Source organism: Manis javanica, chromosome 8, assembly GCF_040802235.1.
Source record: "Manis javanica isolate MJ-LG chromosome 8, MJ_LKY, whole genome shotgun sequence".
Classification (NCBI taxonomy): domain Eukaryota; kingdom Metazoa; phylum Chordata; class Mammalia; order Pholidota; family Manidae; genus Manis; species Manis javanica.
In genome coordinates, this window is record NC_133163.1 from 104,177,032 (window position 1) to 104,202,420 (window position 25,389).

At 35.4% G+C, this 25,389-nt stretch overlaps 1 protein-coding gene across 1 annotated transcript in view; it reads left to right on the plus strand.

Moving 5' to 3' along the window:
- The window catches only part of UNC13C (unc-13 homolog C), a 539,874-nt gene extending 517,241 nt beyond the window's left edge, over positions 1–22,633 (plus strand). Inside the window, exons 30-32 of the mRNA XM_073211882.1 lie at positions 15,879–15,971; positions 17,544–17,703; positions 20,823–22,633. Coding sequence (XP_073067983.1) covers positions 15,879–15,971; positions 17,544–17,703; positions 20,823–21,108 — 539 coding nt within the window. The 3' untranslated portion in view covers positions 21,109–22,633. The remainder of the gene's footprint in view (positions 1–15,878; positions 15,972–17,543; positions 17,704–20,822) is intronic.
- Positions 22,634–25,389: the final 2,756 nt, after the last annotated feature.

A 25,389-nucleotide genomic window follows, 5' to 3' on the forward strand; every position in this document is an offset into this window, starting at 1 on the left:
TCTTATCTTTCATCTCTAAAATCAGCAATTCTTCCAAAGACCATGTTATTTCTGGGGGGGTAATATTTCCACCCAGCACCTCCTTCCAGCACCAGCACTGGGCAGTCCTGTGGAAGCAGTGTCCAGGAGGACACGAGTTACTCACAGATACTATTCTGAGAGCCCACTGAAATGTTATTACAACAGCATGAGAAGAATAAAAAATGAAGTCCTCCGCATGCTCGTCCCAGGATTCCAGACTGGACCCTTGAGGGCCCCCCTCCAGAGCCTTGTCCTTGTGCTCTTGGTGTTCCCCATTACTGAGGCTGCACTGAGTTCATGCTGCTGGTGTGGGCATAGGGCTTACACAGAGCCATCTGTCAGAATCCCTGTCCTCAATAAGTTTTCAGTTTACTGAATTGGAAAGACATGCATTTTGTATACAAATGACTAGTCAAAATAGAAAATGCTAAGAGCTTTAAATGAATTATGAATGAAGTTGTATCAGAGGAGACACTTTGCCGGTGGGAGGGGTCAGAGAGGGCTTCATGCAGAAGATGGCATTTGACCTAAGCCTCATATCCTGGATTTACTTAATTTTAAAAAACTTTTTCAAAGTAATCATACATTAAACTTGACTTTGTTCTTAGGGTGATGGTGTCCAGTTCATGGCAAATCCTGCATTATGAATGCGACCGGTGGATGGCCCCTATTAAACAGTGAGGAGAATGAATTATGAGAATGGTAGGAAGTCTCCAGTTAGAACCAAGCCACAGGGCACAGGGATATACTGAGCCATGGAAATTACTAGACACGAGGATTTCAACTCAGAACACTGTGTCTTGCATATTTGCCCTTTTCAGAGTCAGATTCAATGTTTTTAAGAAAGTGAAATAATTTTTAGTGCTATACTGTACCTGGGAGTTCCTCAGTATTGTTTGAATTTATGACCTTGTTAGAATCATAATAGTTGTAAAGAATATAGTCTCTGGGAATTATTGCTGAAGTCCTTTGCTTTTACCAGATGGCTTCAGACAAACATTAATTTTGTGTTTTTATGTGTTTACTTTAAAATTTAGTCTCCTCAAAAGTACATATTTTCCCTGCTTGGCAATCATTCTGCAAAAAAGAAAAACTATTTATCTTCATTTGTCAAATGAAATTCAAGGTTTTTGTGAGAAAGTAAGCATTACCAAAGAGTGTGTGTTGAAATTATTCTGCTCAATCAAATCTAAGGCTTAAGTTAAAGCTAAAATCAAATAGATATTTCTATATGTTTTCCTTTAAAATGATATCTAATTTTTGCTATAAATATAAAAATGGATTTTAAGACATCAAATAGATCGTACCAGAATTAAAATGAAAAAATACATAATTAGCATTTATAAACACTTAATATGTGAGTTCAGCCCCTGTTAACCTCATTTTCTCCTCATAATCTTATGAAGGAGATGTGATTATCTATCTCGGTTCCACAATAAACTGAGTCTCAGAGATGGTAAAATTATCACCAAGGCACAGCTAGTAGATGGTAGAACCAGGATACAGATAAAGAAACAGTATCTTCAAGTACAGTTATTTTTGTATCTATTTTATTCCACGTCACTGAAAGTAGGAAATACAAAGCGCTGTGGGAACCACTTCGCGGGATCCCCCCACACCCATCCTGAGACACTTAGCGAAGTGGCAGGCTTCATACATCAATAACCAAATGAAGCAGTCGTCTGTATTTCACTTATTTTTAAAGTCTATACAGTTATCCCATTTTTATGTATTCCAGAGCTCAAGGTCTTATGCAGTACTGTGTGATCAGTCAGCAAAAGAGACTATCAAGGAAAAGAAAAGGAAAGAAGGAAAGGAGGTGCAGTTTCTTGCATTTAGTCCCCTATGCTCACTGTATCTGCTGGGAGGAGGAACCCTGTCTCTTCTTCCTCTTCCGACAAATGTTATTCTGTCCGTCACAGTTCCTTCTGTCTTGTTACTCTTATCTCTGTTAATTACATTAGATTAGACGAGCTCTTGATAAAAAGGTCAGCGTAGTGCCTTACCAAGCCCTGTTACCCTTTCTGCAGAGGAGTTAATGCCTGTATGCCTGCCTCCTGCAGAGCAGCTGCCTGAAGTAGTGGTGAGTTACACTTTACTATTTGAACACTAGCCTCTAGTTCTTCGGTTTTTTTGGCCTGCCATAAAGTCTTTGGTATTAAGTGAGCTCTTAGCCATATGCTCTGAACCTGGGACGTATTGTTGGTAACTGCTGTTATCTCTTGGATCTATTTGCATTGTTGTCTGTAACAAAACTGATTTTTTTAATGGCCTTAACTGCTACTGCCTGAGAATATTCAGCTGGGTGAGCATTCTTGCCTGATTACTGTAAGGAAGTCAATTCTGTCTTACGCTGTCACCCAGGTGTCTATTACCAGATCACTGTGGACACTCACCCATCTACCCATCAGTGCGCATTACCAATTTTCCTCTCACCACCGCTCAATTCCTTGCTCACACGCTGTGTTCAGCAATTTGTTCATGGTGGGGTGGATAACATTCTGGTCAAGACAATAGCCACATCAGTGAAGTGTACATTCTTATAGCTGGGGAAAGAATGAAATTTTAAATCAGTGAACTGAACTTGTCATTTCGATTTTGGTACTCTAAGCTTCTGGGTCTTTGTGTATATTAAAACAGCTTAATTAACAAGTGGTAGATGCTCACTAAAAACAAGGTAATAGGAAATAGCATATGATGGAAAACCTAATATACTCAGCTAATTCCATCCCTACTGTGTGCACTTTTATGTTACTCTCCTAGACCATCAATCAGACACAAATAAAAGTTACATTCTTCCTTCTCCCCACTAAAATTGGGTAATGTGCATACTATTGGGCTATTTAATTTTTCATACACATTTTCTCATATCTTATATACAGATTTTCTTTACTGTCTTAGCGTAGATTCATATTTCATAGTAAGATATATGATGTACTATTTTAGTATTTATAAACATAGGTTGTACCTAATTTTTTACCATTATAAAAATGCTGCCATTAACATCTTTAGTCATATATGTTTTTGTGTATTTATTCAAGTATTTCTGTGCAACAGATTCATAGAAAAGAAAATGTTAGGGCAAAAGGGATGAATAGTTTAATATTTTAATAAACAACCACGACAACAATATGACAGACTTTCTATATGCCAGGTACTTTTGAGTTAGGTGATAACTCATTTAATCTTTACAACATTTAAATGAGGTAGGTACTACTATTATTCATGTTTTACAAATGAGGGAATTGAAGCACAGAGAGACTTAGTAACTTGCCCAAGGTCACCCAGCTAATCAGTAGTAGATCCTGAATTCAAATCCAGACAATATGGCCCAGAGACTGAGCGCTTAACTTCTGTGCACACTGCCTCATGATTACTGACGCATAACTTGCTTTCCATTTAATGGAAATAATTAATATTATCAAAATTTTAGAAAATAATAGTTTTAAAACTAAACACTCAAGTTATTTTAATTTTTGTGTAAATTCTTGAGGTAATAAAGTTCTATTGGTAGGTAAAAACATAGGAATACATGATGAGGCAGATTATTATTAATTTGTGCCAAATGGGTGCCACATGGGTGGTACAGATAGTGGTAATTATATTTATTAAGACTTTATACATAATTTAAGTTTATTCTCCCCTGGGTTTGTCTTTTTATTCTACTCTCATTATTGCTTATTTTGGTAAGATAAACTGTACTTGGTAAAAAGGTTGCATTTTATTCCTATTTCCTTTAGAATTTTTATAATTACATGTATAGACTAGCTTAGAAAGGTCCTCTTTTGATACACTAGATGTTAAGTTTTTATCTCAAGGCTATATACACATGAAAGTAAAGAAAAAAATCGTTCTAAGCAGGCAACATAATTATTTACATAGAAGGCATAAGCAAATCTATGGGGGTCATAAGAACTGCAAGTTTTAACAAGATTGCTTCTTACAAAATCACCACACAAACTCAACAGCATTCCTTTATGCAATAGACAGAATATGAAATAAGAAAAAAAACTCATTTAAAATAGCAACAAACAGCAGGATACCTACAAAAAAATGTAGTAAAATACATATAAAACCTCTAAGAAAAAAATTTGAAATTTTACTCAAAGTGAGACATAAATAAAAACTGATGAGAATGTATCCTGTTCATGGACTGTTATACATAACAATATCATCAAGGTGCCAATTTCTAAATTAATCTACAAACTCAGTGCAAGGCTAATCAAAATTGCAACAGGAGACATATTCAAAAATGCCTATTGAAACCGTGTGGCTGTTACATTGCTATATTTGCAATAGGAAAAGATTGGAAACAACCTACATGATCATTAATAGGGGATTGCATGAAGAAATTATGATTTATTCATAAAACAGTATCCTATATAATAGTTAAAAATGAATGAACTACAATACTAACATCTATTAAACCTCTGAAACCATACTGAGTGAAATAAAGCTAGGTGTTCAGTCATACTCATGATAATACTATTTGTAAATATTTATTAGAGCCATTGAATGATACATGTCATATTTATGAACACATGTATTTATGGATCAATAAAAGTATAAAAACTTCAAAGAATAATAAGTTCTGAATCCATGACAATGGAGAATGGGACCATGGGACAGTATTCCTAGACCTAACAGTTTCTATATCTTTTTTAAAAGCTACAAATCAAAATGGAGATTAAATCATGAGAAAACACCAGGTTATAAATCCAGTTTATCATTTACAGTTATTATTTAGAACCTCAAATTTGTCTATAAACTTTATTCTTAAACTTTCTTTCAAGTTTTGTCACTTTATATCTTTGACAAAAATTTATTGAGTACTTCCTATGTTCTAGGCATTGTGTTAGTCACTAAGCATACGTGACCAGAGCAAAGACCTTTCTCTCGTGAAGCCCATATTTTGTTGGGAGAGACAAACTAAAATCAAGTAAATACATAGTGCAATATTAGAGAGGTGCTATTAAAAATATATAAAATAGGTTAAGAACTCCACCACAATTTCTTAGTGTTCTGGCTGTTTTAACATTAAAAGCAGTTCCCCAGAGGGACTGGTAGGGAGGGGTTGTTGACTAATTGTCATGTTGCTTCCCTGTTTAGTTCTTAGTCAGATTTAATAATTTTCGTATTTTCCTCTTTCCTTTTGTGAAACTTCACATAGTGTAAAAATATCAGGTGAATTTGAGATCTATTTTTGTAGACTTCTCCATAATTTAAAATTTTCCTTCTCAGGGTTTGTCTTTTTATTCTTTTCTCATTGTTGCTAGTGTCTTGTCATTGTGTTTTAACACTGTACTGAATAGAACTTGTGCTGCCACTAATACCCACACCCCCAAATGCCTAAGGTCTCTATAATTAAGAGATTGCTATGAACAAATTCACAAAGCAAATTTTATGCTATAATCATCTAGCCTCAGAATTACTTTGAACTATTTGAACCCACATTCTTGCAAAAATGGCAACTTGCTTCTGTATCTATTATGTTACAAGAGGCTATTTCTGTGTAGTGGAAGCCAGACATAGATCAATACTGATTTAGTTTGAAAAGGAAAATCCCCATTGAGCTGCCCATAATTTCATTATTTCACCACTAATTTACACAATCTTCTAGCTTAGAATGAAGAGACCAAGCCTTCCAAAATGACTTTTCCATTGAAGAGTTCATCTCTTCCTAACAACTGTCCTCCTGTTCAACCCACATCATACATATTTCTGTTCATTCACCTCTTTATAGAGCTTCACTGTGCCAGCACAGAGATGGCACTGGGAATATAAAGCTAAGTAACACTATGCCACACTCATAAACTGAAACATGTATATAGTTTCCAAGAACCTGTCTCGCTCTAACATTTTTTAATTCTAAATTCTATTTATATTTTTCATTCCTAAAATTATTAGTTAGGATAACTAAACTTTCCACCATTCTAAACAAGTATACCAACTATCATACTAACTTATTTCAAAGATTTGACACTTACTTCAAATTTTATTATTCACTGATTAATTTCTCAGCCACACACTTCAGCATGCTATAACCAAGGAAATCACTGATATAAAGTAGTAATATAAGATGTTTAGATCAGTAGTAAGATTTTTTTAATTTTATTTATTTATTTATTTATTTATTTATTTATTTATTTATTTATTTATTTATTTATTTTATTTAAAGTAGTGATTACTTTACAAGGTAAATACCGAGTGATTCTTTGTCAGCTGTACATTAGTTTCCTGCTATAATAAATTCCTGCAAACTTGGTGGCTTAAAAGCAACATAAATATGTTCTGTTACAGTCCTGCAGGCCAAAAATCCAAAACATGGTGTGTGTGTGCTGAATTGGTTCCTTCTGGAGATTCTGAGCAAGAATCTTTCCATGCCTCCCTCCTAATTTCTGGTGGCTGCTGTCCATTCTTGGCATCCCTTGACTTGTAGATTCATCACTCCAATCTCTTTCTCCTTTTTCACATTGCCTTCTTTTCTGTGCCTTTTTCTCTTCTGTTTATGTATTTTTATAAAGATGTTTGTCACTGGATTTAGGACCCACCTGGATAATTCAGGATGATGTCATTCTGAGATCCTTAAAAAAAAAAATCTGTTTTTCAAGTAAGGTCACATTCACAGGTTCTGGGTGGACATATCTTTTAAGGCCACACCCAACACATTGCAGCTTGTGTATGTCTTCTTTTCATGGTCAAGAAAATTTTCAATAGTTGAAGGTTGGTTTGTGGGTAAGACCTTTACCTTTGAGAGAAGCTACTTCTTCTGGCTTTTCATTCAAATGCTTTTGGAGAACCTACTCTAAAAGCCCGAGAAATATTAAGTAAATTTGGCCAAGGTCATGTGGTCAACCAGCTAAAATGTAAATTTCAGCTCTGATACCAAATTTTTGCTCTTAATCATTCAGCTGTTTTGTCTGCCTGGAATAGTTTTACCAGCTTCTCACCTCAGACTTCCCAACTCTCTTTCTGAAATCCCTCAAAAAGGAATGTTGTTTAAATGTCTATAATATCTTCTTAGTTGCTATGAAGATATAATAAATGGTGGACTTTCTGGGTTCATAAAATGGTTGGAGACACCTGAATCTCATCCTGGCTTTGGCTCTAACTCAGAGTTGGACTTTAAATATCTCTGAGCTACTGGTAAAACAAGATTATTTTTATGGTATCTTCCGGTTCTGAAAGATTGTGACTGTTTTTTTTTTTATTATTATTAAAGTATCATTGATATACACTCCTGTTTTGTGAGGTCTGCTCCATTCTCCAGGTATATGCAGTCTGGCACAGCCTTCTTTCCTGTTGCTTTTTTAGGATTAGTTGTATTAACAATATTTTCATGTTATATGTGGTTTTGGGAGGAGTCTCTGTCTCACCTCTCACGCCACCATCTGGAATCTCTCTAGATCAGTAGTAAGTTTTAAGATAAAGCACAGAGAGCTATGAAACCAGAGTCTCAAGAAGCAAAATTAAATTAAATACATAGTCAAATGATTACTGTGGAGTTGAATATAAAAAAGCTGCAAATGCAAGCTAAATGTTATTACATAAAAAGATGTAATTTTAAGACACCTAGCTTTGGGATTTCACATCTTCTGTTTTTCTCAGCAAGATTTTAAATGCCATAAAAAATACCAATACAGAGTTTGTTTTTCCTTTTTGATATGAAAAAAGGTGTGTGTGGAGAGGGGGGGGGGTGAGGAAAAAAATAGAAAAGAGGCTATTCATATGAGCATCATAGCATGGTATATACTGTATCTTCTAAGTCAGATTTGAGATCAAATCTCAGCTTTTCCATTATTGTCTTTGACAGATAACTAACATCTGGGCCCCAGTTTCACCATCTGTAAAATGTAAACATTTACCTTTATTTGCTATCAAAGCAAGATCCCACACCTGAAGCACTTAGCACAATGCCTGGGATACATAAGTGATAAAAAATTGTAGTCATTATTATTATTACCACGAATTCCTTCAAATATATATTAAATGGCATGGGGATACTAGAGAAAGAACAGGGAAGAAACAGGAGGAAAACACAAAAAGAGATAAGAGGAGGAAGCCACCTACTGGTTTATTCAACCCCCACCATCTCTGCTGATGTCTAATGACTTAGAGAACTGAACGGAGGTAGATTACTCACACTGGAGTCCTAGACCTGAAGGTGAGAAGAGCTGTAGGACAGGGCAGCTCTGACATTCAACTGTGACATTGCTAGAGTGCTCATGCCTCGTGAAGTCCCCACACCTTCCCTTAGAAGGTCCCAGGCAAGGTCCATGAGAACAGATTTAGACCCCTTCCTCAGGGCCTTCGGCAGTTTGCTTATCCTGTAAGGGGACACAGAAGAAGCTATGATATTTTTCATCTAATATTTTATGGGATACTAATTGAAGACTTGGAGGTAATTGTCAATCTGAAACAACATATGGCTAATCATTACTAACCATTTATAAGATTATTCATTCCCTCAACAGAATGTACTAAAATTGTGGTGGGTGGGAACCTAACTCTATTCAGGTGCTTTTATAATTCTGTATCATAATCTGACAGTAATCAGGCTCTTTTATCCCCAAAAGCTGCTCTTCTAAAAAGTCCTTCAAATAAAGCAATCAGCTCTTTCATCCTCCTGCCCTTTGCCAATGTTTACTCATATGAGCACTACTCATTCCTGAAGTGGAAAATTTGGTCATCATGCTCCAGTAATGTTTGGTGACAGGGGACACATTCTAGAAGCCCAGATGTTGATTTGAGGCACAATAGTCTAATTCCTATGGATTTAGAATAGACAAGATTATGTAAAAGGCATAGCCTCTGATTAAATTTTCATTAAGTGCTCATAAAAATTGTTAAATAAATGAATCAAAAGCATCTTATTATATTATTTTCATATCTTGTTCCATGGGAACTAGAAATCTGATATTCTATGTTGCCTTTTTTTTATCTTCTTGGAAGATAACTCCTTGACTGATACATATTTTCTTCAAGTCGAAAATATTTTTGTGCAATTACATTTTTATCCCAGGATAGGTAGACAACAGATTCCACCATCAACAAATGCTGGACAACCTGATTTAAGGCTATACCGAAGCAAACCCACCACGTGAGAGGAGAAATATATTGCAAAATATAACACATATGTAACTCACATGTGACTGAATTAAGCAGCTCCCATACTTGCAGCATCAGCAAAAATATTAAACAAATCAACTCCAAATATATGTATAGAATGGACCTCACTTTGCACAGCAATGCAGGCCAATAAAAACAGCTGCAAACTGACAGTGCAAGGTGATCTTGCTAAGTAATGGGAGAAATTATGAATCTACCATGACATTTAAAAACATTTTGTCAAAAGTAATAAAAACTTTCACTGTCAGTTATAAATGTGTAGGGACATTTTTAAAAAGTAAAATTTATTTGATATACTCTAATAGGAAATATTAGAAAGTGAGAATTAAAGGATTTCATTTTTTTTCAAATCTTATCAAGAGTAATTTGAACTATGCTTGCCTTTTTCTCCTCATTTTGTAACTAAAAGGAGTGGGCATCCTTTCTATGTCTTAGCGGGTTTCATATTCCTTTAATGTTTGGATCAATTACCTACGTTTTTTCCTTTTTGCTTCCAATGTCAGAACCTCTCTCAGAGTTCCTTTATCGTGAAGCTTTCCCTCCAGCGTCACTGCCACCTTCTTCCTCATTTATGCCAACGAGTTCACCTTCTCTGAATTCCACGGCTGCTTCTCTAGAGTCTCTCCATTGCTTCAGGGTCACATTCCCAGAGTCCTAAGTTTTTCATTAACTCATTTACATTCCTTGCAAATTTCACTGGAGCCTTATCACTTTTTGTTTGTGTGTCTTTCATCTTCGCTGGTCACTTCCCTCTTTCAGTTATTCATGTGTGTAAGATATCACAAGGGTTTATCAGTGGAAAATGAGCAGCACACTACACAGTCTGCTGTGTGTGAACTGAACAGACACACAGTGGCCACTCAGCAAAGACTTTGAAAGAAATGATATGATTGGTCACTGAGGATGCTTGTCTGTTTTTTGCACAGTGATTTGTAGACTAAAAGCATCAGTAAAGTTTGTCCTTTGTGCAATGATGCACATTTAATACACCACCGTAACTGAAATGTCCACGTGTTTTTAGGAGACAGGTATTATTTAACTAAACTGTAGGAATCAAAATTCAGGCATACTTGACACTGTGCAAAGTGGACTGATTGCGTATTAAGAAATATGAACTGGTTATTTACTATAAAACAATAGAACACTGTATGTTAATTTATGAATTAGAGTTAAGAAGTATGGATTATTAATATTAAGAGGTGCTCTGCATTATAGAATATAGCTAGGAAGAAAAAAATCTGCATAATTAACTACAATACTAGGCATAGCATGGGTGCTTAGGAGTGGTGTAAACACTGCACCATGAAAACACGAACCTGGAATTCTAAAGTGGCAATTATAAATAACATGACTCTTAAGCAATAATTGCAATAATGATAAACCCTTTTCAACCAGTTGCTTCTACTTTATTACATTCCTAATTCCCCATTTTTAGGTTTGTGTCACATTAAGCAGTCAGTTCTGAAGACTATGTTTGACTTGATTGAGCAGTAAATTTCACATTTTGTGTTAGAAAAGGAAATGTGTATTTTGAGAATCTAGTAAATGTTTCCACCCAGGAGGTTTCACAAAACTATTCAGGCACTGCTGAGTATATAAGTACGATTTATGTTTTTCTCCTTCCAAATGAAGCTGTTCATATCTCTTTAGAAACTACACACACACACACTTAGGATGCACAGTGGAAGACCAAAGAAAAGCAATTTGTGAAAGGAGAAAACATTATCCATGATTTAAAGAGTACCTTTTAAAAGGTTTTAAGCACATTTCTTTAGCTAATAGTTGTTTTAAAATGGCGTAAAAAAATTTCCTCCATAATAAGAGCAGCAAACAGACTCACATTTTCCCAATTAGAATTTTTTATTTTCTACCATAGAAATGCAAATGATTAAAGCCTTTAAATTATTTTGGTAACTAGAAACTCAGTTGAAGAAATGACACCTCCTTGTGAATGCTTTGATGGAAGGATTTTGTCATTTACAAATATGTTAAATCAGTAACTTTCCTGATCACCATTTCTTGAAGTTTACTCTGGAAAGAAACCAGCCATTGTTACATTACTGCATTTAGTACCCCATATAAGCCAACCCATAAAACTTTTAACCCTAAACCTGGGCACTGAGCAGGTGCTGATTCTTCATCTAACAAATATGCAACCTGGATGTATTTTCAGTGTTGCTGAGAGGTCTTCCCTTATTAATTATGATTTCAACAATGGTTAAAAATAGAACAAAAAAAATACCAAAAAAACTAAACATCTTTAATAATGAAGAAAACCCATTTAGCCAGTTTCTGGGTTAATAAAAGGTTTTCCATCATAAAGGGGAGGCGTTTTCTCTGTTAGACATTTGAGGCTCTAAAAATCTGCCATCTCTATTCTACTCAATTCAGAAAATTTTAGTGAAAAAAGTAGGAATTCCAAAGTTGTTGGGAGAGCTCCAGTCACTCCAGAGTTGCCTTCTTGCAGTCTTTTATCTAGATAACTATAATATCCATGGATATTTTTCATAATTTTTATTATGTATGAATCTGCAAGGGATTTAGTAACTTTGAAACATTCTTTTAAGAATTGAATTATTACCATAATAAACTTGGATCCAGTTACTAGACAGCTGTTATTTGCAAAGCACACAATTGTCTACATATCTTTAAAATTATCTCTTAGCCTTACCACAGTTCTGCCAGGTAGGTGATCTTATCGTCACTTTAAAAAATAAGGAAAAGAAAGTTCATGGAGTTTCAGCTATCTGTTAATGAGTGAGTGACACCATATTCATAATCACAGCAGTCTAATTCCACTGCCCAGGGTTTTTGAGGAGATCGAGAACAGCAGATTTATGGAATAAAGCATGAAAGTATTTTATAATAGGGGCATTTGGACAGGAGTTTACAGCATATATGGAAGAAGGGTGTTCCAAACATGTGTGTCATGATGAAACCTGAAGAAAGTTTTGAAGAATTAGGCTAAAGATAAACAGCATGGTCTAGCAGCACCAATAAAGTAAAAGGTTATCAGAAGCATCCTAGTGAAGGGCTGGGTTTTAGGACTTGATTCGCTGTATAATGAGATGCCACATGAGGCTTTCCAAAAGGGAATGGGGTGATGAGAATGACCCCATGAGAATGCAAATGAGAGAAATTATTTCTAAAAATCTTGACTATGCCACTCCTGGTCAAAAACTGAAGATTTTTAAATGGCATTCAAAATTTAAATGGTCAAAATCGTCTAATAGATGAATTCCAACTCAACCTTCAAGAGCCTCCTTGAACATTTTATCTCCCATGAAATCCTTGATGGTAACAGTTGCTAAGTAATGAGTATGTATTTTAAGCCCTGTCCCAAACTCCAAAGATTTTTTCATTGTTCCTCAAAACCTAAGAGCATTGGGAAAATAACAGAAACATTTCCATTAAAGGTATAAGCAAATCAAAGACGATAAAGCTATTAACCAAGGTCCCAGCAGGAGTCAGGTGGCACACCCGACTGAAGATTCTTTGAGGATTTAATGAAGAAACTATGTTCAAGGGTTTGAGCAGAATATAAAGAAACCAGAAGGAATTGTAAACTAACCTCCCTGTGACAAAAGTAACAAGTGGAAAAAGCTACTAGAACCATGAAAGACATTGTCACCTAAGAAGGACTGCCTGAGGGAAGTTGTGATTTTGGGTTGCAGGATTCAGACCGCAAAAGGTGACCCCACAGGAAGGAAACTAAAGGAATGAATGCCTCAAATGACTGTCCCCCCTCCTTCCAGTCTCTTGCCAGGATTTCTCATTGGCCAAACTCAACCAGCCATAGAGTACACAGACCGCAGATATTGTCTATACAGACCAGCCTTGAGGGCAGGAGGCCAAGTGGAGAAGGGTGGAAAATGAATCTGGAGAGCCTAACGTATGATAACAAGCACATCTACTTTCAACACTATCATGTAATATCGTAGTAGAAGTGTATGCCAAAGAAATAAGCCAAGACAAACAATAAGGGGAGTAAAAATTGGAAAGGAGAACTTAAATGTGTCATTGATGGAAGGTAATATAATTGTATACTTGCAAAACTCAAAAGGATTAAGTGAAAATCTTTTATTAAAAAATTCAGTTGGATGGATAAAAAAAATCATATGCAAAGATCCTTAGCCTCCTATTATAGAATGGAAGAAATAGTCCCATTTAAAAAATAGGGCAAAATCTCTAGGAATAAATTTTGTTAAATGGGTAAAACATGAAGAAAAATGTAAGATATAATTGAAGTACACAAAAGGAGACTTCAGTATCAGGATGATATATTCTGTTCTTGAGTAGGAAGACTTCATATAATAAGGATGTCACCCATTCAGGGATGGTATAAAACTATTTTGTTTTTCCAAAAAATGTTATCAGCTACTATTGTGAGCCCCCCTTTCTATGGCATAGATGCCTCCCTTCCTGATATTTTAGTCCAGGTTCAAACTATATTGGTTCCTTGCTCTATCAGAAAGTTATTCAAGTTTTAAAGACCTTGTCCTGTTCACATTAAAGCTTTAATCACTTACTGGTTTCAGAGCTCTGCTTCTTTCTCCACAAGCAGATAAGAAAGGCAACTCTAGCAGAAGGAAGAGGACGCCGTGGGTTTCTTTCCTGGGTGCTTTTCCTTTTTCTCCAGGTGGCATTTTCTCTGGTGTTGAGGAGAAGGACAGAGAGGAAAAAGACAGATGACTCTCTTTAAACCGCAGTGGTGACCATTTGTTGTCATGATCTCATTAGGAGTCACTGTCTACTTGGTTAGTGTTAAGGGCTGTTGCAACTCATTGTATTTAGAGAAGTGGAAGCTTGACAGAGTTCGCTCATGTGGGCTCTCTTCCACATAATTCCCTGAAACACTGATGGGCTCTTCCAAGGCTTAAGACCAGGCGTCTCATTCCTGCTGCACCTCACCTGGTCCTGGCATGCTATAGTCCTCTGCCTCTCTGCCCGTGTATGACAAGCCCTGATGAGATCATAGCTCATAATCACATCTTCCCTCTCTTGTCCCCAGCTCTGGCATTTTAAGCCCACTCAGGAACCATCTCCCATGTTTCTTAAAAACCATGAATTGAAGAAAGTGGTCCTGGCACACTGGCTGGTTGCCCCTCATTTGGCCATACTCAGTTCATACTGTCTGCTAGGTAAACAACCAATTCAAACATGAAATGTCTACATTGCTGGCACTTCCAGAGTTTGGAGTATTTCTCTTGGAGTTTTCTTCCCCTCACCTCAGGGAAAGGAAGCACTTCTCCTCTTTCCTTCCCACAGAGCAAAGAAGAGCCCCTTTGTTAATGCCCAAATTGATTCCTTTTTATCTTTCAATGCTTTTATCATCAAATGGCTGGGGCAGGGAGAGAAGGGCACTGTGGTAACTGGCTCTTCTCAGCAGGTTCTGTTGAGAGGTTCTAGCCCAAATCCAATGATTCTCTCAAGTGAGAAATGGGACATCGCAGAACCTGTAATTCTCAGCTTTGGTCATTAGCCATTTATTTTACAAAACAAGATTCTTGCTAATCTCATACACTGCATATGAAGTGTAAATTATTAAAATACGAAAAAATTAAAATTCAATCTACATTTGACAAATTTAACTTTTAGAAGTTACACTATAAACTTGTAAGTAATAAATAATTATTCATTATAATTTGTTTATAAAACAAGGCATTGGAAACAATCAAAATGTAAATAAATAATGGTATATTCATATAATGGAATAAAAGCCAATGTTATTTTAAATGTTTTAAATATTTTAATGTTTTAATTACTTGTAAACATCACAGTGATTCATTTTTAAGCAAGTACTTATTGAACATTTACTTTGCAGTTAGTACTGTGATTTTTCCAGACTATATGAAAGAATGAGGGATATCTTTACGTATATTAGGTGGAATGATCTTCATCATTTATTTTTAGGTGAAAAGGTAAAGGAGAGTTAAAGCATATGCTTCTGTTTGTGGGGAAAAATGTATATTTTCATAAATGATATGTTAATAGATGTATATATACTAAGAAATTGGTGCTATCCCCACTTCATAAATGAGACAACTGAGACTTGAGAATGTAGCAAACTCCGATCACAGACCAGCAGTGGCATAACTATGATTTGTATTCAAGTTTATCTGACCCCAAATCATAGGCACTTTCCAAAACAACATGCTTTACCCTGACTAATCTTTTCCAGAGCAGAACTGACTACTCCTTTTTATGCTGTCAGTAGACCTTGTCAATACTTATTATAGAACATGTCACACTATATTGCAGCAGTGTGTTTACATGCTGGTCTCTCCTGGCCTGCTGTGGGCTTCCTGAGGGCAGGCACTCTACAGAGCCATCCCTGTGCCCCCAGTGCTCTGCCGTGGCACACTGCACACAAACTCTTCAAGGAGTGAAAGGCGATGACACATCTTTGTGTATAAAGCCACAAACTGAGCTTTATTAAGTGCCCAGTGAGAACTGTGTGCTCTTTTAACAATAATATTACTAACAGAGTGTCTTATGACATTGCAGAACCACATAGAATTTTAGAACAAGGAATAAATATGGTTTTACCAAAGCCTCAAACCTGCATAGCAACTTTAATGACATTTATCAATACCTATTATGTGCTATTAATGAAAAGAATCATTCATTTCCATGAACACACTTTAGAGTCCCTTATGCAGAGAATGTCAGTGTCCGTTGTTATGTAGTCTGAAAGTTCAAGCCAGTAAGCTTCTGCTTATTTGCAGGTCACCCCTCCAAAGATTCAGTGGGTCAGATTTCTGTTCACGTGGACATCACTACCACCCCAGGAACTGGAGAACATAAAGTTACTGTAAAAGGTATATTTTGGATCCAGACAGATCAAATAGCCTATTAGACATTTAACCTCTGCAATAATAATAATATCAAAAAATATAATTTTTCTTGGATCTCTGTTTTTAAAAGTGCAAATTAAATGACTTTAGGGAATACTCAGTTTCTTCATGAAACCAGAACTTTTGATTTAAAACTGAAAAATGTCAATATCATGGATATATTATTTGTAGAGGTGAATATATCTATGATATCTATAAAATCTAAATGGTTCAGACACATTTGTGATTTCATTTCAAAACTGTGAACTACCACTGAACTTTCTTGTGGTTGATGCTGTGATATACACTGAACCATTAGTGCGATGGTCAGTTCTATGACTTGTCAATTAAATACTCTTTGTTAAGTCATATATATTCTTACCTTCTTTTTCTCTGTGACTTCCAACAACTAGTTTGACTTTTTTTAAAGAGTGGTTCAATCTATTGGTTTCACATTATAGAAACACAATCTGAATGCAGGAATCATTCAAAGGTGAAATATTATGGTTACTATTTTATTCAATAAAGACATGTTCGATTGTTATACTATTATAGACTTAAGTCACTTTAAATAATACTAACTTTAATCAAAACCGTGGGCTTCTAATATATTTTTAAATTGCTTACCTAATTTGCCTTTGTATTATAAACATAACACTGCTATCAACTACAATAGATTAAGTCCAGTGTGGGTAAGCATACAGGTAAGTGTGCATGCCTATACATGTCAATGTCCTTAAATATTTTTCAGAAAGTATTATGCCACTATATATCAAATGCCAAAGTTTTATGAACTTTTTAATTCAACAATTTTGGTTATAAAACACTTTTTAAGGAAATCATTATCAAAGGATGAGCAAAGCTATAAGAATATACATTAAGAATTATAAAACCTTAAATTAGGAAACAACCACAATGTTTAGCAATATGTGGTTGGTTAAATATAAGATAGAATATCTATACAGTGGAATATTTGCATTTGGAAAATATATAATGAATTTGAAAGATATCCATGATAGACTTAAAAAAATAAAGCTACTTATAAGACTGTGATACATTGACCCATTCTGAATATAAAGTAATTAAATTTTAAAAGCATATACATCAAAATATTAAATCATTTCCTCTGAGTAATAAAATTAGTTTTTTATTTTAATCTATTTTCTATTTTCTGTATGTTATCTAAGTACTTCATGATGAACATTTCTTAATTTTTAATATAGAAAGCATCATGAATTTACCTAACGAAAAGAATGATAACTTTTCTTTGGGAACAAATGTCACTGCATTTACAGTGAACTTTTCATCACACCAATGCCACACAACTTTGAACAGAAAGCCCTGTCAAATGCGCATTCCAGAGAGTGCAATGATTTTTCATTAGGAAATTTTATTGTCAATGGTATTAGGCACTATCAAGTGCAAGTCATGATTTCATTATATTATTTTTAAAAGTGAAAATTCACTGTAAGGACCAAAGGGAGAGGCTAAGATTCCATAGATCCTTTTGTCTGCTAAAACTTTGTATTCCTTTCCCTGTTCCTTTTCGGTTTTTAGTGATTGCTATTAATGACCTAAACTGGCAGACCACTGCAATGTTCCGCCCCTTTGTGGAGGTTTGCATGCTGGGACCCAACCTTGGAGACAAGAAGAGAAAACAAGGCACAAAGACAAAAAGCAACACGTGGTCACCAAAGTACAATGAAACCTTTCAGTTGTAAGTCATGACCCAACTCATTTATTCTGCCAGGAGACAGCCATTGTACAGCTAACTTGATTGAAAGAGTCAGGGTAGGAAAGACACAGGGCTTTGATAAGGAACGCAAAACCTACAGGGTTAAGTATTCCTGTTCATCCCTGATCACAGGCCGATGAAGAAGACTATGTTTTCAGCTCCCTCCCATTCACTCAACAGCTGTTCAGTCCCCGTCACTACGTATCAGGCAATATCATAAGCACGGGGCATATGTAATAGGAAGTCTTTGCTCTAATGGATGTCACTTTGTAGAGGTGAGGAACATATGATAAATAAAATACAAATAAACAAAAATGTATCATGTGACAGTGAGTATTTTGCAGAGAATTTAAAAAGTGATGTAATAGCTATTGGTTGGCTGCTCAGATTGGGTGTTGAGGGAGGCCTCTCTGAGAGTGTGACTTTTAAATTGAAACCTGAGAAACTAAAACACCAGTCATGTAGGAAAGATGGGTGAGAGCATTTCAGGCCAAGAAAAATTGTTAGTGCAAGGATTCTAAGGCAGGAGCATGCCTGGCCTAATTAAGAAACAGTATGTAATGGACTAGGAAGTGTCGATAAAGGAGTTTGAAGAGGTGGTCAGGGTACATGTACCATATCACACAGGACTTTACAGTCAGGCTGAAGGAGACTAGGTTACATTCTCAGTTCAGTAGGAGGTCTTGAAAGATTTTTAGATGAGGGGATGAACAACTTGATTTACATCTTTAAATGATTATTCTGCTTGCTATGTAGAAAAAAGTAATTATAGGAAGGCAAGAATAAACTTGTAAAGAAAAGTTAGGAGGCCACTGCAATCATGCAGGCAAAAGATAGTAATGACTGACCAGATAGTAGCAGGGAAATGGAGTTAAGTAGTAGGGAGATGAAAAGAAGTAGGAAGATTCTGGATGTGTATGGAAGTAGATTCCATAGAACTGCAGTGGACTGGAGTAGAGCACGAGGGAAAGAATATATAAATCAGGTTCCTGAGAACATTTAATTTGGGATAATTCAAGATAGACTTATTTACAAAAGAATTTACAAGGATGTGAGAAATGGAGGGACGACAAGCAATAGTGATGTAACCTGGGGCTGGTAGTAACTAGATTATGCCCCCTACTGCTCCTGAAGGAAGAAGAGGAAGAACTGTTACTAAAATTGGTAAAGTGAAAACTTCCTGTGTAGCCAGCCACCTTAGAAGGAGTGGTGGCCTTCCGTAGAGGGAAGCAGCGTGCCAGCTAAGGTGCCAGGGCAATCAAAGGTGGCCTCACTCTCATCATTACTTCTTGAGTTCTTGATGGAACTCCCTTTTGGCCAAAACCAATGGGAAGCCAGAGCATGGAGATACTGTACTGAGGTGGCCCTTACCAGTCAAGGTGCAAGGAGAACAATGCAAAGTAGATCCACTGGGGACAAAGGGAAGTTACCTGGCACCGGATGAAACTAAGGATGATTCCTAGGTCGTTGGTCCAAGTATTTGGGTAAATAGTGATTATTGAGTTAGGGGAATAGGGACAGGAGTTGAGGAGATCAAAGATTTTGTTTTAAATAGATTAATTCGGGAAGGATTCTTGTTTATCCAAAAGGAGACATCAACTATGGAGTTAGATATAGCTTGAGAATGACCTGCATATACATGTGATTAATTCCATAAATTTAGATGAGCTGACCTAGTGATGGATAGAGAAGAGAGTTGGACAGAGGGCCAAGTCTGAGAGGCTTACATACCTAAACACATGTGCACATTTACCAAGTCAGTCACTTACTGGTTTGGTTTTTTGCTCATTTGTTTTGCATTCTTGATTTCCCAGAGACTTTTTTTAGCATTCTGCTGAATTCTCAACTCTCTTGCCACTCATTAAAACTTAACTATCTTACCACATCTATTAAAAGGGTTCTAATGAATTAAACACATTAATAATCCTTATGAATACACCAGCTCACAATATTCCACCCATCTTCTCCAAATTATACAAAAAGTTTGATTCAATTTTAAAAAAACCTTCTAAAAGGTTCTAGGAAGTACTTGAATCATGCAAAATTCATATATAACACTGTGAGCTACCAACACCATGATTCTAGAAAAAGGCAGCATACTGATACATTTTAATTCACAAGAAGATCTGGCTCTATCATATTTTCCTCTCCTATCCTTACCCACCAGGCTTCTGCTTTCTTTCACGTTATCTCAGATTGTCCCTAAAATAAGCACACAGTTTAGTTATCAGTGTCACACCCAGAAATGAAAGTGTGACTGTAAAATGTTTGATCCAAAAGTCACTTAGAAAAGGAAGGAATTTGGAAGCTTACACTGCTGAGAAACAGGTGTGCATTCACTATAAAATCAAGAACATCTGAGGGTGAATTAAAATCAGGGACAGGAGAGAATTATTCTCAACATATCACCACTCAGCCTTCGTTATTATATTCAACTGACAAGTTGTCTTGGTTTGTTATTAGCAGAGGCCATCCTCGGTCCCACACTTGACAGGTCTAACTGTTGCTGTAAGGAGAGAATTGGCATTGAACTGCTGGAACTGATTTACTCTGGAGATTTGTATTCAATTTAGCATCTTGTGAATAGTGCTTTATAGTCTGTGTAGCATGTTCCCCGAGACAAGTCTTCTAGATATAATAGCCTATTTAGGAGTCTGAGGTAAAGAAAAGAAATTGTAATAACTGATGCTGAAATGGCACAGTAAGTCTTCCAAGAGGTACCCCTCACTCTGGCCTAACAACCCCACCCCACCCATATCAGTGGGGAAACCTTGCCTCCAACCATTCGGTAAAACTTATATTTTCATTACAGTTTTTATGAATAGACTTAACATCAAGGTAGTAAAGCATACTTAGGTTGATTTTCTATTTCCTTCAAGGGAAAGAAGGAGTTTTTAAGTTATATTATATGTATCTTTTATGTGAAGACAATTCAAGTAAAATTTGAGTGATATTTCATCAGAGTGAAAATACAATTATATTGTATTAGCAAGTATAATATTCTGAGCAATGCACAAAATTTTCAAGAGTATTTTAGAACCATTTTGATCCCTACGTGACATAAAGTTTTTACTCAAAATTCGTGTTTTTAATCCACACAGCATTCTGAGTCATGAAAACCACCCAGGGGCCTACGAACTTCATCTCTCAGTTAAGGATTACTGCTTTGCTCGAGAAGATCGAATTATCGGAATGACAGTTATTCAGCTACAAAATATAGCAGAAAAGGGAAGCTATGGGGCATGGTATCCTCTTTTGAAAAATGTCACTATTGATGAAACTGGTTTGACTATCCTTAGAATACTCTCTCAGAGGACCAGCGATGATGTGGCTAAAGAATTTGTAAGACTTAAATCTGAAACGAGATCTGCTGAAGAGAGTGCTTGAGACCAATGCTTCAAGATATCATCTCTGAGGATTCATAAACTCTAACTGTTTGACTACTGCATGCATGTGCAGATAATGGGAATGTTTCTTTTACTATGTTTCAGTGTTTGCCAGTACTCAAGTACAATGTCTACAAGGTATGTGAAAAACCTGCTGAACTTTTATACCAATTCTGGTCTTTGGGAAATAAATGTTCCATGAAGTGCCAAAATTATGATGTAAAGTGAAACATCCAGAATATCTTTAAAAATGTTTCATTTCATTACCAATTCCTCACCCATTAAACAAACTAAAAAACAGTTCGTCTTTTGAGTTTGTCTACTAGTTGTCTTTGTTAAATTAGTTTATATCACCCACATATCAGAAAGCATTTGTTACTCAAATTCTGTTTTATTTAGACTTACCTCATTGTAAATGTCTGACAAATACCCTTTTCTATCATAACTAGAAATAGTGTCACTTCTAGAAAGCATTTGTAATTTTATAGTTGCAGATATATTATGATGATTTTTGCATACAAATTAAAATAGAAAAGGTGGGAAATATTTTATGCCGACCAGTCTCCAACCTTTCTGAAATATCACTGTGAAGAAATGCTATTAAAGCAAACTTAAATGAAGCAATGCTAAATAGAATTTATTAACAATGTTTGATATATTGACAAACTTTGTTCTTTAAAACTGCCAAGGTTACATCACATTTCTAAAAGTAAGTTGATACATTTGCCATCTACCATTATTTCTTGGCTTTATCAAATTTCATTCTTTAGAAAGTCATAGGATTAAGGGGTTAGAAATGTGATAGAAGGTTTGTTTCTTAAAATTACCTATGATAAGTAACTATACTGTTAGTGTTTTCCCTCTGACAGTTATGACTAGCTCCTTATTTACTTAGCACTATAATTAGTTAAGTGTTTTCCTTTCAAAAATATTCAATGATTTGTACTGAATGCAGCATTACTTGTATTGCACTGGAGCAAAAAGTCATGTCTTCATCTATTTAATGAAAAAATGTAAAATACAGTCTAAAGAAATTGCTTACAGTTTTGTAATTTATGTTGTTTTTAAGCCCAAGATACATCAGATGCAGTAGGAAAGCAACTTAATACAGCTTCATACATAAAATATAACTAGGTTGGATTTTGAATATGAAATAGTTTATGAGTATTTACATTTTCTGTGTTTTTATGGTTTTACTTTTTAAAGTCTATATCTAATTACCTGGCTGTAGAACAGTACTTTGTAACTTATGGTCATAACTGTTAGTGGACAACATACACAAGCAGAAACAAGAAATTGTTACAATGATTATGTTTTGTGAACAAGCTTGTCTGATGTGTTAAGAACAGAAATGAATAGCACCATGACTCTCAGAACCATTCTGTTACTGGGTGTGAAAACACAGACGAGCGAGATCTACTAATTCATGTTAAATTGATAGGCAATTGCTTTGTTAATGACTTCTCCAAATGCACAGTACAATGCGATCCTCTGGCATATGCATTAATAAATGGATGTATATTGAGCACCTGCTACACTTTCTTCCTTGTTCTGTCTTTCATTTCTTCTACCATTTTTGCAACATTTCACTATTTAGGAATGGAAACTCCAGGGAATCTTTACTGGATAGAACACTTCACATTGTTTGGTTCTAATACCTCATTAGAATTTGAAAAAGTATTTCCATTTGTTTTCATGGAAATGAAACAATAATGATGTAGATAATGATGTAGAGATATGATGTAGAGAATAAGGAAGATAATGATGTAGAGAATAAGGAAGATAATGATGTAGAGATATGATGTAGAGAATAAGGAAGCTGAAGAACCTACCTGTGTCTCTGAATGCTGTTAAGCCCCATGAAGAAAATACAACATGCAACATATAAACAAGCAACACTGTTAAGCAAAAGCTTACATTACAAAGGGTTTCATTGTTTTATTGAAGGATTCTTTCTAGATTTATCTTACAGTGTTTTTACAGAACATTGGCTTGAGCTCTTAAGGAGCACATTAATGTCATAAAACCTGATACAAATTAAAGAAATGACAGTTTTGGTTGGCATTGATCATTCAAAAATTATGAGCTAAATATTTTTTCCAGTATTTGTTTAATTGGATCTATTTATTCCATCTTCATTTTGTATACAATATATATCAAGCGCTAATGGTGGCAGTGTGAATTGAGTCTGTTTATTACTATCATAAAGTACAGGTACTAATTTAGAAATGGTCTCTGTTGTTTCTCCCAAGATGCCAAATTTTTCTGTTGTCTCCAGAACAAAGCCTGTTGTATTTGCATCCCAGATTAGTAATCCCTCTGAGGTTCACAGCAATCTCTGTCAACTATACACTCCACTACAGTGTGTGGTAATTTATCATATTCTACATAAGATGCACAACGCTCTGTTATTCATCTACAGATGAATCTCACATTAGACAGTCTTAGAGAAACACTTGAAAATCAAATTTGGCCAAAATGAAGTATTAAAAAAACATTGCCGAGCACCTACTATTAAAGGAACTCTGATGAATGGTTATTTAAGATAAGTTATCAGATGTTCCCATCACAAACCTGCTCTAATTCATCTATTTCTAGGGTAATTTATATATTGAATTCCTTTAAATGAGGCACGTTTATAAATGACAATTCTAGTTTAATGTATTTCTTTTTTTTTTTAATGTTTGAAATGCGGTTTATTTTCTGAATTCTCTAGATTATATAAAGAATGACTACAGTAGACCTTTTATGGACTAACATAGTAGCTTTAGTCTTTACACTGAAATAATGAAAAATAATCCAATTCGTATGGGACTCAGAAATATCCAAGGATGGATGTCTGATTGCCTGGTTAACACCGGCAGAATTCTTGGACACATGAGAAGAGTGGCTTCCCTGGCACCGCCTATGTTTATACTTATTCTAGTCCTTGTTTGAAACAGCTGACCCCTTGCTCCCTGACTCTTAGCATGCCACAGATTGGCGATCTCTCTGGTAGAAGCCTCTGCTATGTATTTCTCAAAATCAAAACCTAGGACATGTGACTTGATGAAGGATAAATTCCAGTTTGTGAATATTACATAATGTATATTTGACAGTACACTTTTTTTCACACTATGACAAGTCTGAAGTCAAAATATATATTATAATCATTGGTACACTATAGTTTATTCCTTTCTTAACTGTATATAAAACAATGGTTCATCTTGCTACAAATGACTTCTTAGAAACAGTTAAGCATATTTACAAAGATTTACAAATGTAAGAAAATAAGTAATGGTCATCTGCTTAACAAATCATATATATTTTAACTTGCACATACAAAAATTAAATCCCCCCAAATGTCATCATGTTATCACCATATATACACTTTCTCTACTATAGACCCCTGGCAGCACTGATTTATTTTTTTCCCTCTAGCTTTATGTTTTCTATGTCATACAAATGGAGTTATAATAGTACGTACCCTTCAGACCCTGGCTCCTTTCATTTAGGACAATGCATTTGAGAGCCGTCCGTGCTGGGGGATGCATCACTTGCTTCCTTTGCACGGCTGTGCGCTAGCTCATTGTATGGACATACAAAAAAGCATCTGTTCGTCTGCGAATTAAAAGACATCTAAGCTGTTTTCCGTTTAGGGAGATGATTAACAAAGATGTTAAAAACATTCATGTACGGAATTTTGTGTGAATAAATATTTCTCTAAAGTGAATATCTAGTAGTATGATTTCTGGGTCATAGTACATATTTAACTTTCTAAAAAACTTTCAAACTTTTACCAAAATGGTTGTATCACTTCATGTTCCCAGCAGCAATGGCTGAGAATTCCAGTTGCTCAGAATCCTTGAAAGCACTTGATATTGTCAGGTTCTAATAGGTACACAGTGACATCTCAATATGGCTTTCATTTGCAGTCCTCTGATAATTAATGATGTTGAGTATCTTTTCATGTGCTTAATTGTCACCCATATGTTATCTTTGGTGAATTGTCTTCAAATCTTTTGCTCACTTATTCAATTGGTTATTTGTTTTATTACTGCTGAATTTGGAGACATCTTTGTGTATTCCATAAAGGAGTCCTTTGTCAGATACGAGATTTGCAAATATCTCATCCCAGTCTGTGGCTCCTCTTTCCATTCTTATAATAGTAGCTCTCAGAGAGCAAAAGTTTTTAATTTTAATGAAATCCAATGTATCATTTTTTTCTTTTATGGATCATGGCTTTGCTATTATCTTTAAAAATTCTTTGCCCCACTCGGAGTCACTAGGATTTTCCTTAGTT